The sequence below is a fragment of the Paramisgurnus dabryanus genome, chromosome 6 (assembly GCF_030506205.2).
Source record: "Paramisgurnus dabryanus chromosome 6, PD_genome_1.1, whole genome shotgun sequence".
Taxonomy (NCBI): domain Eukaryota; kingdom Metazoa; phylum Chordata; class Actinopteri; order Cypriniformes; family Cobitidae; genus Paramisgurnus; species Paramisgurnus dabryanus.
In genome coordinates this window covers 13,438,690-13,450,881 of record NC_133342.1, presented here as the reverse complement: position 1 = coordinate 13,450,881, position 12,192 = coordinate 13,438,690, and the positions used below count along the sequence as shown (strand labels likewise).

Genomic DNA, 12,192 nt, shown 5'->3' with positions numbered 1-12,192 from the left:
ACACCAAAGCAATTTTTTATTTTAAAAAGGCATTTTTACGAATGCACTCGGTTATAAACACTCAAATGTATAAACATACACATGCATATGCACACATAGCAACCCAGACATATGGAAATGAACCGACATACACATGCCAAGTAGCAAACTGACACACATGTATCGCACACACCCGCGGAAAGCAGCCAGGTAGCGGGTTTCACCAGTGCCAGGACCCTAATAAATCATCGTATGTGGGGCTTGAGGTCTTGAGACAGAAGTTGACTGGATCTTGGAGCGTCAGCCACCTAGTTAGGTATGTAAATATCACATAATGGCGTACAGGATTCCGGCCACAATGCCTTCTACCATCTGTTCATCTTGGCATATTGATTTTTAAAGCAGGGCTTGGAACGCGGTAAAGTCTCTCCTTTCCAAGTCGCCAGAAATTACAATAGCTACACTGTGAAAACCATTCATATATCATTCTATCATTACATGGTTTCTTACGTCCTCTTTTACTAGAACAAGCTGATTGCGCTAAGCCTTACCCGAAGGCAAAAGTACAGCTTTAATTTCAGCAGCTTAAATTATTGATTTCAGCGATAAGAATGAAAGAGAAAGAGAGATTTGCAAAATCGTGCTTACAGTCTCACCGTACTTTATGGAGGTGAGTTGCCTAGGCCTGGTCTGCGGAGATGAATGAGAAATCTATGATCTGTCTGAGTGATTTCATTAAGAAAGCGTAAGATGGGGCGGCAGTGTTAATTACCGACAGTACGGCGGTGCTAAGCTGCCACAGATACGTGCGATCAAAGCAGTTTTTAATTACTGCTGTCGTAAAGTGAGCCACGTTTACAGTAATAGCATGATTGTGATATGAATATTGCAGCGTGAGCGGAGGCATCGTCTCACACTTGGTAATATTTTACACTTTGACTGCAGTAATTAGTGCGGTAATCACGCTGGCATGATCACTGATAAACAAACAAATCATTTTGGTATTACTGTGACCTTCAGAGAGGCCTGTAATATGTTTCGCTTTGGTAGAATTGAAAGCATATGAGTTTATTTTGAGCAGAACAAAATAGGAAAGTGGGAAAGTTTTCAAAAACAAACGTAATATATATGTTTGGTTTTGGGATACTTGACTATTTTGTTTTTAATTGACGCTTTATACAGCTTTTATACTAATGAAGGAAACTTAATCCTACAACATTTTAACCAAAAATATTAAACACTGTACACAGCTGTCAGGCATAATTTTGTACCGTTACTTTTCATTGTGGGAGGGGCTACACCAAAAAATAAACGATTGTCCAAATAAAGAGGGAGAATTTTCATTTCATTTTCAGGCAAAAGTCATCATGGGCTTTACTTTGGTGGAGTATATGATTTGATATAATTTTATTTTGATTAGAGCAAAACAGGACAGTGGTAAGGATGTTCATTATATATGCATAATTTCACAATTGTAAATACTGAATTTGTTTTAAAGGATAAGTCCATTTTCTTTAAAAAAATCCAGATAATTTACCCACCACCATGTCATTGCTGATGTCTTTCTTCGTTCAGTCGAGAAGAAATTATGTTTTTTGAGGAAAACATTCCAGGATTTTTCTTATTTTAATGGACTTTAATGGACACCAACACTTTACACTTAACTCAACACTTAACTCTTTCCCCGCCAGCGTTTTAAAAAAAAGTTGCCAGCCAGCGCAAGCATTTTTCATGATTTTCACAAAAGTTTAATGCCTTCCAGAAAATGTTCTTCTTTAAATATATAAACAAACAATATATCAGATGAAAAAACAGACCCTCTGCTTTCAAAAAAAAAAAAAAAACGTTTCATCCTACCTTCATTAGTAAACATGGGTAGGTTTCTTCAAAAACCCCCAATTTTGAGCAAAAAGCTGAGATAATTCCATTTTTGCGAAGGACTTTTGATAGAGATCAGATGCAGAGCGATCTTAAAACATACACGGAGTTCTTTCTCTTTCACGTGAGGCGCTACTTCCGGGTTGTATAAGTTGCGGAAAGACGGAAAATCTCGTCATTGGCGGAGAAGCCTTTTCTCTTAATTGACAAGATATCTTGTCAATGGCGGCGGAAGAGTTAATAATTTTTTCAACGGAGTTTCAAAGGACTCTAAACTATACCAAACGATGCAAGACAAGAAAAATACAAAATATGCACTTTTAAACCACAACTTCTCATCTATCTCCGGTCATGTGACGCACCAGCGCTACATCATGCAATACGTCATGACGTCAAAAGGTCACGGATGATGTATGCGAAACTACGCCCCAGTGTTTACAAGTGTGTTGAAAGAGGACCGTTTAGACGTTGTGTTGTATGTCGAATGATACCAATTAATGACTTTGTATCAGTTTATTGTTTAAAATGGTCCGCAAATGTGCGTTTCATATATGTAACACGTGAGATCGCGTGGGCGTATCACAGGACCGGAGATAGATGAGAAGTTGTGGTTTAAAAGTGCATATTTTTTATTTATTGATATTCTTGTCAAAAATTACAATTGTTTCGTTACTGTAGATAAGAGCCATATGCCTCGTTTGGGATCGTTTAGAGTCCTTTGAAAGTCCGTTGAAAAAAACTGTTAAGTGTTGAGTTAAGTGTAAAGTGTTGGTGTCCATTAAAGTCCATTAAAATGAGAAAAATCCTGGGATGTTTTCCTCAAAAACATAATTTCTTCTCGACTGAACAAAGAAAAACATCAACATTTTGGATGACATGGTGGTAAATTATCTGGATTTTTTAATGGACTAATCCTTTAAGAATGACCTTTCAAACGATCAACTTTTAAACTTATATTTAACAAACTTTAACAAAAATTATACAAAATATACATAGAAATACCAAATAAATAAAAAGACCTTCTGACATCACAAGGGGAGCAAAATTTCAATGACCTATTATTTCACATGCTTGCGGAGAGTAGTTTACCAAAAAGTTACTGGGTAGTTCTTTTTTATATTTTCTATGTTGATAAAAGCACTGGGGACTCAATTAACTTAAACATGGAACAGATTTTCATAATATGTCCCCTTTAAAGCAAATCATTGTGTGCATAAATGTGTGTGAGAGTAAAACCTAGTGAGAGGGACTGGAAAAAATAGACCTGTTGGTGGTCTTGGTCTCATCCGACTGTCAGCGATCTGCCCAGCCACACTGTGAGGTCACCAGCTGACCCCTCTGGCTCCACCACTCGTTCGGTTCCCATGATGCCCGTCGATCTCTTTTCAGTGCCTGACCTGGCAAGATGAAGGACCAAGGTTCAGGCTTCTGAAAGTTTAGATAAGACCCGCGTCTAAAAATACCTCTCAACAGCTCATGTCAGCCCTAATGCCCCATGTGTCTCACATGACCGGCAAAAATCTTTTATCCAAACCACACTTTGGCCTGATACTAGTTTTTCTATTGCAGAGTTATTTTATGAAAGCTGAAATGCTGCGCAAAGCAACAAAATCACACAGCCAATCTAGGGCTGGGATAAACGATTATTTTTTTAACGATTAATCTAGCGATTCTTTTTTCGATGCATCGATTAATCTAACGATTCATTTTGTCAGTCCGATTCGACTTCGATTCGATTCGATTCTCGATTATCTCCCCATTAATTAACTAATAGCAAGTTATACATGTTGATTTACATATCTGAATGTAAACATTTCAATATATCTTTATTGCTCTTAAAATTTCAAAAAAAAAAAGACTATACAAGTGCAAAATAATGCATTCTTAGACAGAGGTAGCATTCAGTAAAGCATTTGCAGTGCATACTGTGCAGTTAAGTAACCGTATAAAAATCTCAAGTTCAAATTACTTTATTTTACATGCATTTATGAGCAAAACCTCTTCAGTGTGCCTTTTGATGGTCTGTGTAATTTTTATAACTAGATTTGTTTAATCCACATTGTTTTCGTGCTGTTCTAGTCCATTTAATGACAGATATAAACTTAAGATAGACTTATTATAGACTTAAGAAGCACATATATTATTAAATCTCTTTCTCTTAAGTTTGTTAAGATAGATTAGGACTCATTTACTGCTGGACAGAGAGTGAATGAAAGCGCAGTCTTCTGGCAACAGTGACATATTTCATTGCTTTCTGTTAAATTGCTCAAATGACTGTTTAAAACACACTTGGCATCACATTCATGATTTAATGGTAAAATGACACTTTTTCGCGTAAATCCACGAGCATTTAAACCATAAAAAAAGCACTTTCACTTTAATTGAGCGTGAGCAGCGCAGCAGAACCACGCAGATACGATTGCAGCACTGTTGCTACAGAGCCGCCCAAGTATTTGCGGCTGGCTCCGACCTCCGTTTATATCCGTTTCGAGCCGCGAGCTCGCGCTGCTTATGCAGCGGGGTGCATGCTTGTTAACATGGGCGCTGAGAAAACCACGCGCCGCGCGGCCGCAGCCACTGCTCACCCTTGTTGTGTGAAACCGGCGTGGACTGAAGCAACTCGCGTTGCTACTACTGCGCCGCTTTTTTGGGTCTGACGAATCGACGCGCATATTTTGCGTCGACGTATTTTTTGCGTCGACGTCGTCGATTACGTCGACGCGTTGTCCCAGCCCTAAGCCAATCTGATGTCTTTAAACACTGTCAAGTGTAATTTTGCGCTTTTCCACCACATGTTTGTGAAAGACATTTACATCTTATGCTTTGTGTAGCCACATCGCTTGCGATAAACAACATCAACCACAATTAGGAAAACCAGAAAAACCTCCCCTAAACAGGCAGCAAGGCTATGACAGCATTGAAAGATGGTTATATAAGATGTAAGCACAGGACATAATATGATTTACAGCCCCTCAATAGCCTGACTGACATCCTTTGCGTCGTCTTTATTCTCAACCACAGCAATTTACTGAAGGAATGCGATGCCTTTTGCTTGGGCTCGAAATTCGACTGTTTCTCATGCGCTCCCTCCCTTCGGCTTTCTTAAAGTTCGGTTTCCATTTAATTGCAATGGTGTCTATCCTTCCCCATGTGCCTCTCTGTAACTTGACTCTTTCTACAGTCCATTTGTTTCCCTCCACCTTTCCCTTACCGCTACTTCTCTCCAATTAGCTCCCATTTGCCTGAGTCCATTAAAATTCTTTAGTCCAATTTTGGGCGAACAGTCAACAGTGAAAGACTTTCTTTGCCAGGTACTCGGACCCAATGCCGGGGAGTCAAAGGCTTGGCTGCAATTTCATTGAATACTAACATTTCAATAACAACTAAACTATACATTCAGGTTTTTTAACCTTAAAATGCATGCACTGTAAAAAGTTGGATAAATTTTTATAAAAATATAAGTATATAAAAAATATGAAGAGTTTGGTTCCAAAACACGATAAGCGCCATTTAAAAAAAAAGTAGTTACCACCAAAATCAGTATCGTATCAGTCAGTATTAAATAGTAAATTCTTAATTTTACGCAAGAAAAAGAAGAAACATAAGTCATTTAGGCAACGGAAAAATGCTGGCTGTTGTTTGTTCTCACACCATTGCATCAAGCTTCTGTCATGCTAACACATTGACCCGAGACGATCTTATGAAAAACTTTTCATTATTTTACTCAAAGTCAACGAAAATCGAGCAGGACAAAAATATTTTACTCCTGATCGCTGTCATAAATGTTCAGCAACGACGTCCCAAGGATGAAAGCAGCAATGACAGAGTTCTTATATGAAAAAGTAAGTGTTTTGATTAATGCCATTGATGTTTAATCAGTGTATAGCACTAGTCAACTAAATGAATATAACATGGCAAAGATGAATGCACATTTATATTTTGATTCAATAGATTTATAGCATTTTGAAAAAAACTTGTCATGGATTTATTGCATTTTGCAGAAAAAATAATCAGTTTTTATAATAAATCTTTGAAAATCAAATTATGAATTTGAATTTTTAATGTTATTATATCTAGGGATGCACGATATATCGGCCGACATACCGTTATTGGCCGATAACTGCTTATTTTTAATATTATCGGTTATCGGTCTGATAGCAAAATTAGGCCGATAAATGATGGATTATTTCGGTTTGTTGAACCACTTCACTTGCTCATTGCTGGCCATGTGGAGTTTTGATTGGTGCTTTCTGTGACATAGCACGAAGATGACACATGTCGCGGGCTCAAGAAGAGTATGCTAGTCTAGTGCAAAGACAAGATGTCCGCGGTCTGGGAGTTTTTTATTATGAAATTAATATGAATATTTATCGGCCTATATATATATCGGTTATCGGCCCCCAAATATAAAGAGTTATCGGTTATCGGTATTGGCCAAATGTTCCATATCGGTGCATCCCTAATTATATTTAAAAAATGCTATGTGAAAGAAAATAGTGGTTTTCATCTTGTCACTTTCTTGGTATAGAAAACACATTATTACCAAATTTAATCAAAATGGATTTATTACGTTTTGGAACCAAACTCTTCATATACTTCAATTGGTCTTTTTGTCACCTAAAATTAAATTTTAAGTTGATAAAACTTAATTTTTTAAGTGCTACCAGTTAAATACATTTTTTGAAGTTGATCCAACTTTTTACTTTTTACAATACCTTTGTATTTTGCACTTTTTATTTCTCAGGTACCAATTAAAGGTACGAAAGTTGTCACTTGGGAGCTACCCTTTAAATATACACCTTTGTACCTATTTTATTTCAAAGGTACATATTGGTACCAAATTTATACATTTTTGTACGTAAATCCACTGAAAAAAAACTTGGACATCGGTTGCACATGATTACATTAGGTTTTCTTAAAATTAACACAAATTAAAATTAATTTCATTTTAAGAAAACTTGATTGAATCATGTTGAACTGGTGTACATAATTAAATTATGTAGATCCAACATTTTTTTTTAAGAAAAATCATTTTATAAAAACTCAATTCAATCATGTGCAACCAGATTTTTTATTTATTTTCAATGCACTGTAAAACAGATTAGTTATTTCAACTTAAAAAGTAAGTGTTTGAGTTAATTCAACTTAAAATTATTATTTAACTTTTTTTACTTAACTAAAAATTTCAAGTTGAATTAATTACAAATTAAGGCTGCATGAACATGTACTTTTTCTTACAGTGTCTTACATATTATGATCTTTATAAAGGGTACCGTCACAGTGACCGCTTCTAAACGTGGTACCTAAATTCCAAAGCATACTGTATAAATATGGTAATCATTAAATATCGACGTACCATGGTATTATCATCTGAAACTATAACCATACCACAAACGCACAAAAATGAATGAGTGAGTGCTAAAATAACTATTGGTAAATGTGTGCTAGGATTTATGAGCTATCGCTGACACTGTGGTCTCTTACAACAAAAAAGACACAACTGCTGCCCAGTTAGCACATGTGCATTACAGAAATCTCATCTGGAAAGCATTACATTGTATTTGTACATTAGTGTCACAATTGTGTACAAACATATGATAAATATTAAAAAGAGCAGATTCGCATGCTTTCGAAACCATTAACGTCAAAAAAAGTTCTGTTGCATGTCATTCTAACATCCGACGGGGACGATTTAGCAACTTGTTGCAGATGAGCAGACGTATTAAAAAATGACATCATCCAGCATATTGCATAGATGTTTCTGAAACAAAACATGTGCGGATAAGAAGCAGACAACCAACGGTCTTTGATAAATAAATGTGATCATGCATGCTTTAGCAAATCAATCAGAAGTGCCATCTTTTTGGACCTCTATAGCGTCCTTGAGTGTGAATAAACCATGGTGTGACGGGCTATTTGTAACACGGTTATTATGCGCTAAATGTTCAACACAGTGTTTGCCCTCTACGTACACTTGAAGTCAAAATATTTCACTTTTCCCCCTCTTGTTACACATATCCCTTCCAAGTATACGCACGCACACACTGCATTTATCCCCACTGGCTAAAAGAATGTACTTTAATACTCATCTGTCTTGCTTGTTTGAATTGTGCCGGTGATGAATGATATTTATTCTACTCTGGACCTTGAGGTAGCCACATTTTAGCAGCCATTAATAATGTCGATGGCATGCCCCGGCCACAGAGGGGCTTGTAATCTGCGGATGGGTGTGGGTAAATGTGGTCTGGGGGTCAGTATGCTTATTTCCAATCCGCACTCCGGTCTGATCTCCCGTTGCATGGAGGCTCCTACGGAGTCAATGAGAAGGAAAAGGAGAATGAACGAGAGAGAGACAGATCACCACAGGGTTGTTTTGTTCTTGTCGAAGTGAGTTTAAAGCCTTCCCGACACCAAAGATGGGACAGAAAAGGGTTTCAGCTGCGCTCCCACTCTCTGTCCTGGCTCTTCCTGAAGGGAGGGGCGTAACAAAGGACGGACTCGCCCCCCCGTGGTTCTCTTCGGAGTACGTGGGAGTACCTGTGAGATGCAAAGCCCGGCTCAGCACAGATCTGTGGTTTCAGATCCACACACTGATTTTCCACAGTTGGGTCATGACATCTGAGTAAATATCTCCATATGGAGACCCGAACAGAGTCACACTCGCGCACACACACAGCGTCCACGCTCGTAAAGAAAGCAAATGCTAAATTAAAAGTGAAGCATACACTGGTGCCGCTAGATGTTTGTGTGTTCAGCCAAAAACACACGCACATGCAAAAACACAGGCCCCATCCGAGTCATACATTTCTGGACAGACTGAGAATCACTTCCATCTCAACTGGAGCTGGCAAGCGGTCGAAAAATCGGAATGTGGTCTGAGGGAAACACACAAACCACAGCACCGCTGATCCAAAATAAACTCAAATGTGTTACACACACACACACACACACACACACACACATGGACGACGAAACACAGAGAGGCTTTTACAGACCACAAATCCTGTATCTTGTCTTGTTGTCAAGTAAAAAAACAATATGTAAGAATTCTTTTAAAATATGTATTTAAATGAGAAACAAAATATTCAAAGATTTTTGTCTAGATTTTGACTTGTTATATACTCCATCCAAAACAAAAAAAAATTCTATTTATTGCTAAATTATTATACCCACAGTTTTAGGGCCTTCCTGTATATTTACTAAGAAAACACTGCTTTTGAAAATGCCTGCTTCCATACTATATAGCAGTATGTCCAAATTCATACTATTCGAAAAACAGTACATGAAAATGTGATGGATACACAGATGACCTAATACCTTAGGCTAGAAGTGTGCATTCAATAGACACTTTCCTATCATCTGAGGCTATGCAAGCTAAGGAGTCACCAAATTCAAAACAGTGAATATAATGACATTCTGGAAAAATCTCATTCTTAAGTTATTAATGCTGGGTACACACCAAAAGATTTTTTACATCTTATAAGGTTTCCAAATTGATACACCACAAACATCAGGATAAAAAATAAGAAAATCCTAGATTTAACTGTTTTGCACCTATAGTGTGTGGTGTGCCATAATGTGCATAACCTTTAACACAGAAAATAGTTCAGTTTTTTCTACTGTACCGGGAACATTAACACACACACACACACACACGATTAAATTTCTGTTTCTAATTTGCACGTTTCTCTTCAGACCAATAATCCACTGTAATCTCTCATTTCATTTTGGATGATTGTCATGCGCCCTTGAATACAGGGGTGGTCTCTTAGCGCTGTCATCATTCAATGGCTGCACATCTGCGCTGAGCAAACACAAATTACGACTGGATTACAGTCCCTATTCAAGCCCTGCTTTATCTCAGGGTAATCAGTATCAGGCTACTGCTAGTCCATCTATGTACCCAACAGCATATCATTAAGGTTTAGGGTTTGGTGCTTGTTAATAGGATGACCATTGACAAACAAAGACTGCAAGACAACTACCCCCATCTCAATGTCATTTTCTATCCCTGTGTGAAAGATGTTTACTCACTGTCTACAAACACACGGGAGACAAATACAGTCGAGAATGTCACAAAACCTGTTACGTGTATAGTATCAGGTCACATTTCACCCTACAATCAAAAGATTGTCAGATTTCAATTTTGCTTGCAGAAATAAAGCCTATAGGACCATTAAACTTATTTGGTTTGTATTGTGACATTATAATGACAATTTAAGCTAATTTATTAATCACATTACTGCGAAAAATTGATAAGATTAGTGTAATATGTACATTTCTTTATCTTTTACATTAAAAATACATTTAAATAATTTATATATTCATATATTCTACAGCAGTGTTTCTCAAACTTTTTTAGTGTGCGGCCCCCCTGGTACCTGGTGCCTTGCTGACCTCCCCCCAAAAAATTTATGAAATGAAAAATGTCTAAACCTTACAATTTTCTTGAAAACACAACATAATAAATTATACAAAGTATTGCTGTTGGTTAGTAACATTATTTTTTATAAAGTTATTTTTTTATGTTTAATTACACAGAATTTATACAATAAATTAATGTATTTTATAAAATCATCAAACTGGGCCCCCCCTGGCACCATCTTGCAGGCCACAGCCCCCAGTTTGAGAACCACTGGCTTACAGTATTATGCCAAAATTTGTTAAACTGCTTTGATTTTATGCTCACTGAAATATAAATAACTGTTCTGTATGATGTTCCTACCCATTCTCACCAAGATGCGTACAAATGACACGCAGTGTGATTATCGTGCAATTTATACGCCAAATTCCGCTTTTGCGTGCATATGATACGCCAGTCCTTCCCATTCACTTATATGGCAAATCGTTTCGTGTCGTTTTATTTATTTTTTTCTTATTTGATTTCTGTTTTTTTTACCATTGTCGCTTGGGTTTAGGGTTAGATTTCAGATTTTTTTAAGCAGGTTATTTAATATACAGGTTTCTCTATGTTTTTGTCTATATTTAAGCCATGGTCGCTTGGAGTTGGGGTTAGAGATGGGGTTTGGGTTAGGATGTCATTTTTATATAACAAAAAGTTGTTCTAACCCTAAACCCAAGCGACAATGGTAAAAAACAGAAAACAAATGAGAAAACAATAAATAAAACGACACGAAACGATTCGCCATATAAGTGAATGGGAAGGACTGGCGTATCATATGCACGAAAAAGCGGAATTTAGCGTATCTATTGCACGATAATCACACTGCGTGTCATTTGTACGCATCTTGGTGAGAATGGGTATGATAATATTATACTTTATTACAGGAAAGTTCATAGTACATGTTACCATTTATAATAATCTAAATGAAAAAACACACGGTCATTTTGGCTTTAAGCTATCGCAATCACTGTTTAAAAAAATGTATTGTGAAAATGTTTGCAGCTTTTCATTGATGTTCACATCACGTAATTACGTCACTTCCTAACATTCCCATGACAACAGGGGACATGGCTGCGCATGTGTGAAGTAAATGCAACATTTTTATTAGGGATGCACCGATATGGAAATTTTGGCCGATACGATAACTCTTTAACTCTTTGCGGCCCCCGCAAAAACATGCAGACTTTGGCTGATTATGCATTGAATCATGCGAACGCATAATCACGCTTTTCTGGAGGGACTGGTTGTTGTAAATCTGTATGAATTTCTTTTTTCTGATGAACACAATGGAAGATTAAATTGATAAATTATGGTAAGCACACAGCTGATTGTAACCATTGACTTCCATAGTAGGAAAATATAATGGCAGTATTGTGATAAATGATAAAGAAGATATTTTGATAAATGATGGTAATCACACAGTTGATGGTATCCACTGAATGCATCGTATTTGTTTTCCTACTATGGAAGTCAATGGTTACAATCAGCTATGTGCTTACCATCATTTCTCAAAATATCTTCTTTTGTGTTCATCGGAAGAAAGAAATTCATACAGATGTACAACAACATGAGGATGAGAAAATGATAACAGAATTTTTATTTTTGGGTGAACTATCCCTTTAATGAACTATCCCATTTTTATTTTGAACCAAAAATGTTACGGATGTCGGATGTGAGAGGATAGTTCACCCAAATGAAAATTTATTAAGGCTACTTACCTTCAGGTTGTGCTGAATACAAAGGAAGATATTTTCTAATCAAGCAGGAAACAGAAGCACAATTGACTTCCACATTAGGTAAGAAAAATACTATGAAAGTCAATGGTGCTTAAAAACTGCCTTGTTACAAACATTGCTCAAAATATCTTCCTTTGTGTTAAGCAGAACAAAGAAAATTGTACAAGTTTGAAACAACTTAAGTGTGAAATTATA

The 12,192-nt window shown here is 36.8% G+C and overlaps 1 protein-coding gene and 1 long non-coding RNA gene across 2 annotated transcripts in view; both read right to left on the bottom strand.

Moving 5' to 3' along the window:
- The window catches only part of epha4a (eph receptor A4a), a 56,382-nt gene extending 52,908 nt beyond the window's left edge, over positions 1-3,474 (bottom strand). The window contains exon 1 of the mRNA XM_065267154.2: positions 3,122-3,474. Within this exon, the coding sequence (XP_065123226.1) occupies positions 3,122-3,143 (22 nt within the window). The 5' untranslated portion in view covers positions 3,144-3,474. The remainder of the gene's footprint in view (positions 1-3,121) is intronic.
- Positions 3,475-8,293: 4,819 nt separating this feature from the next.
- The window catches only part of LOC135747192 (uncharacterized), a 40,998-nt gene continuing 37,099 nt past the window's right edge, over positions 8,294-12,192 (bottom strand). Inside the window, exon 4 of the long non-coding RNA XR_010531736.2 lies at positions 8,294-8,394. This is a non-coding gene — a long non-coding RNA (uncharacterized lncRNA). The remainder of the gene's footprint in view (positions 8,395-12,192) is intronic.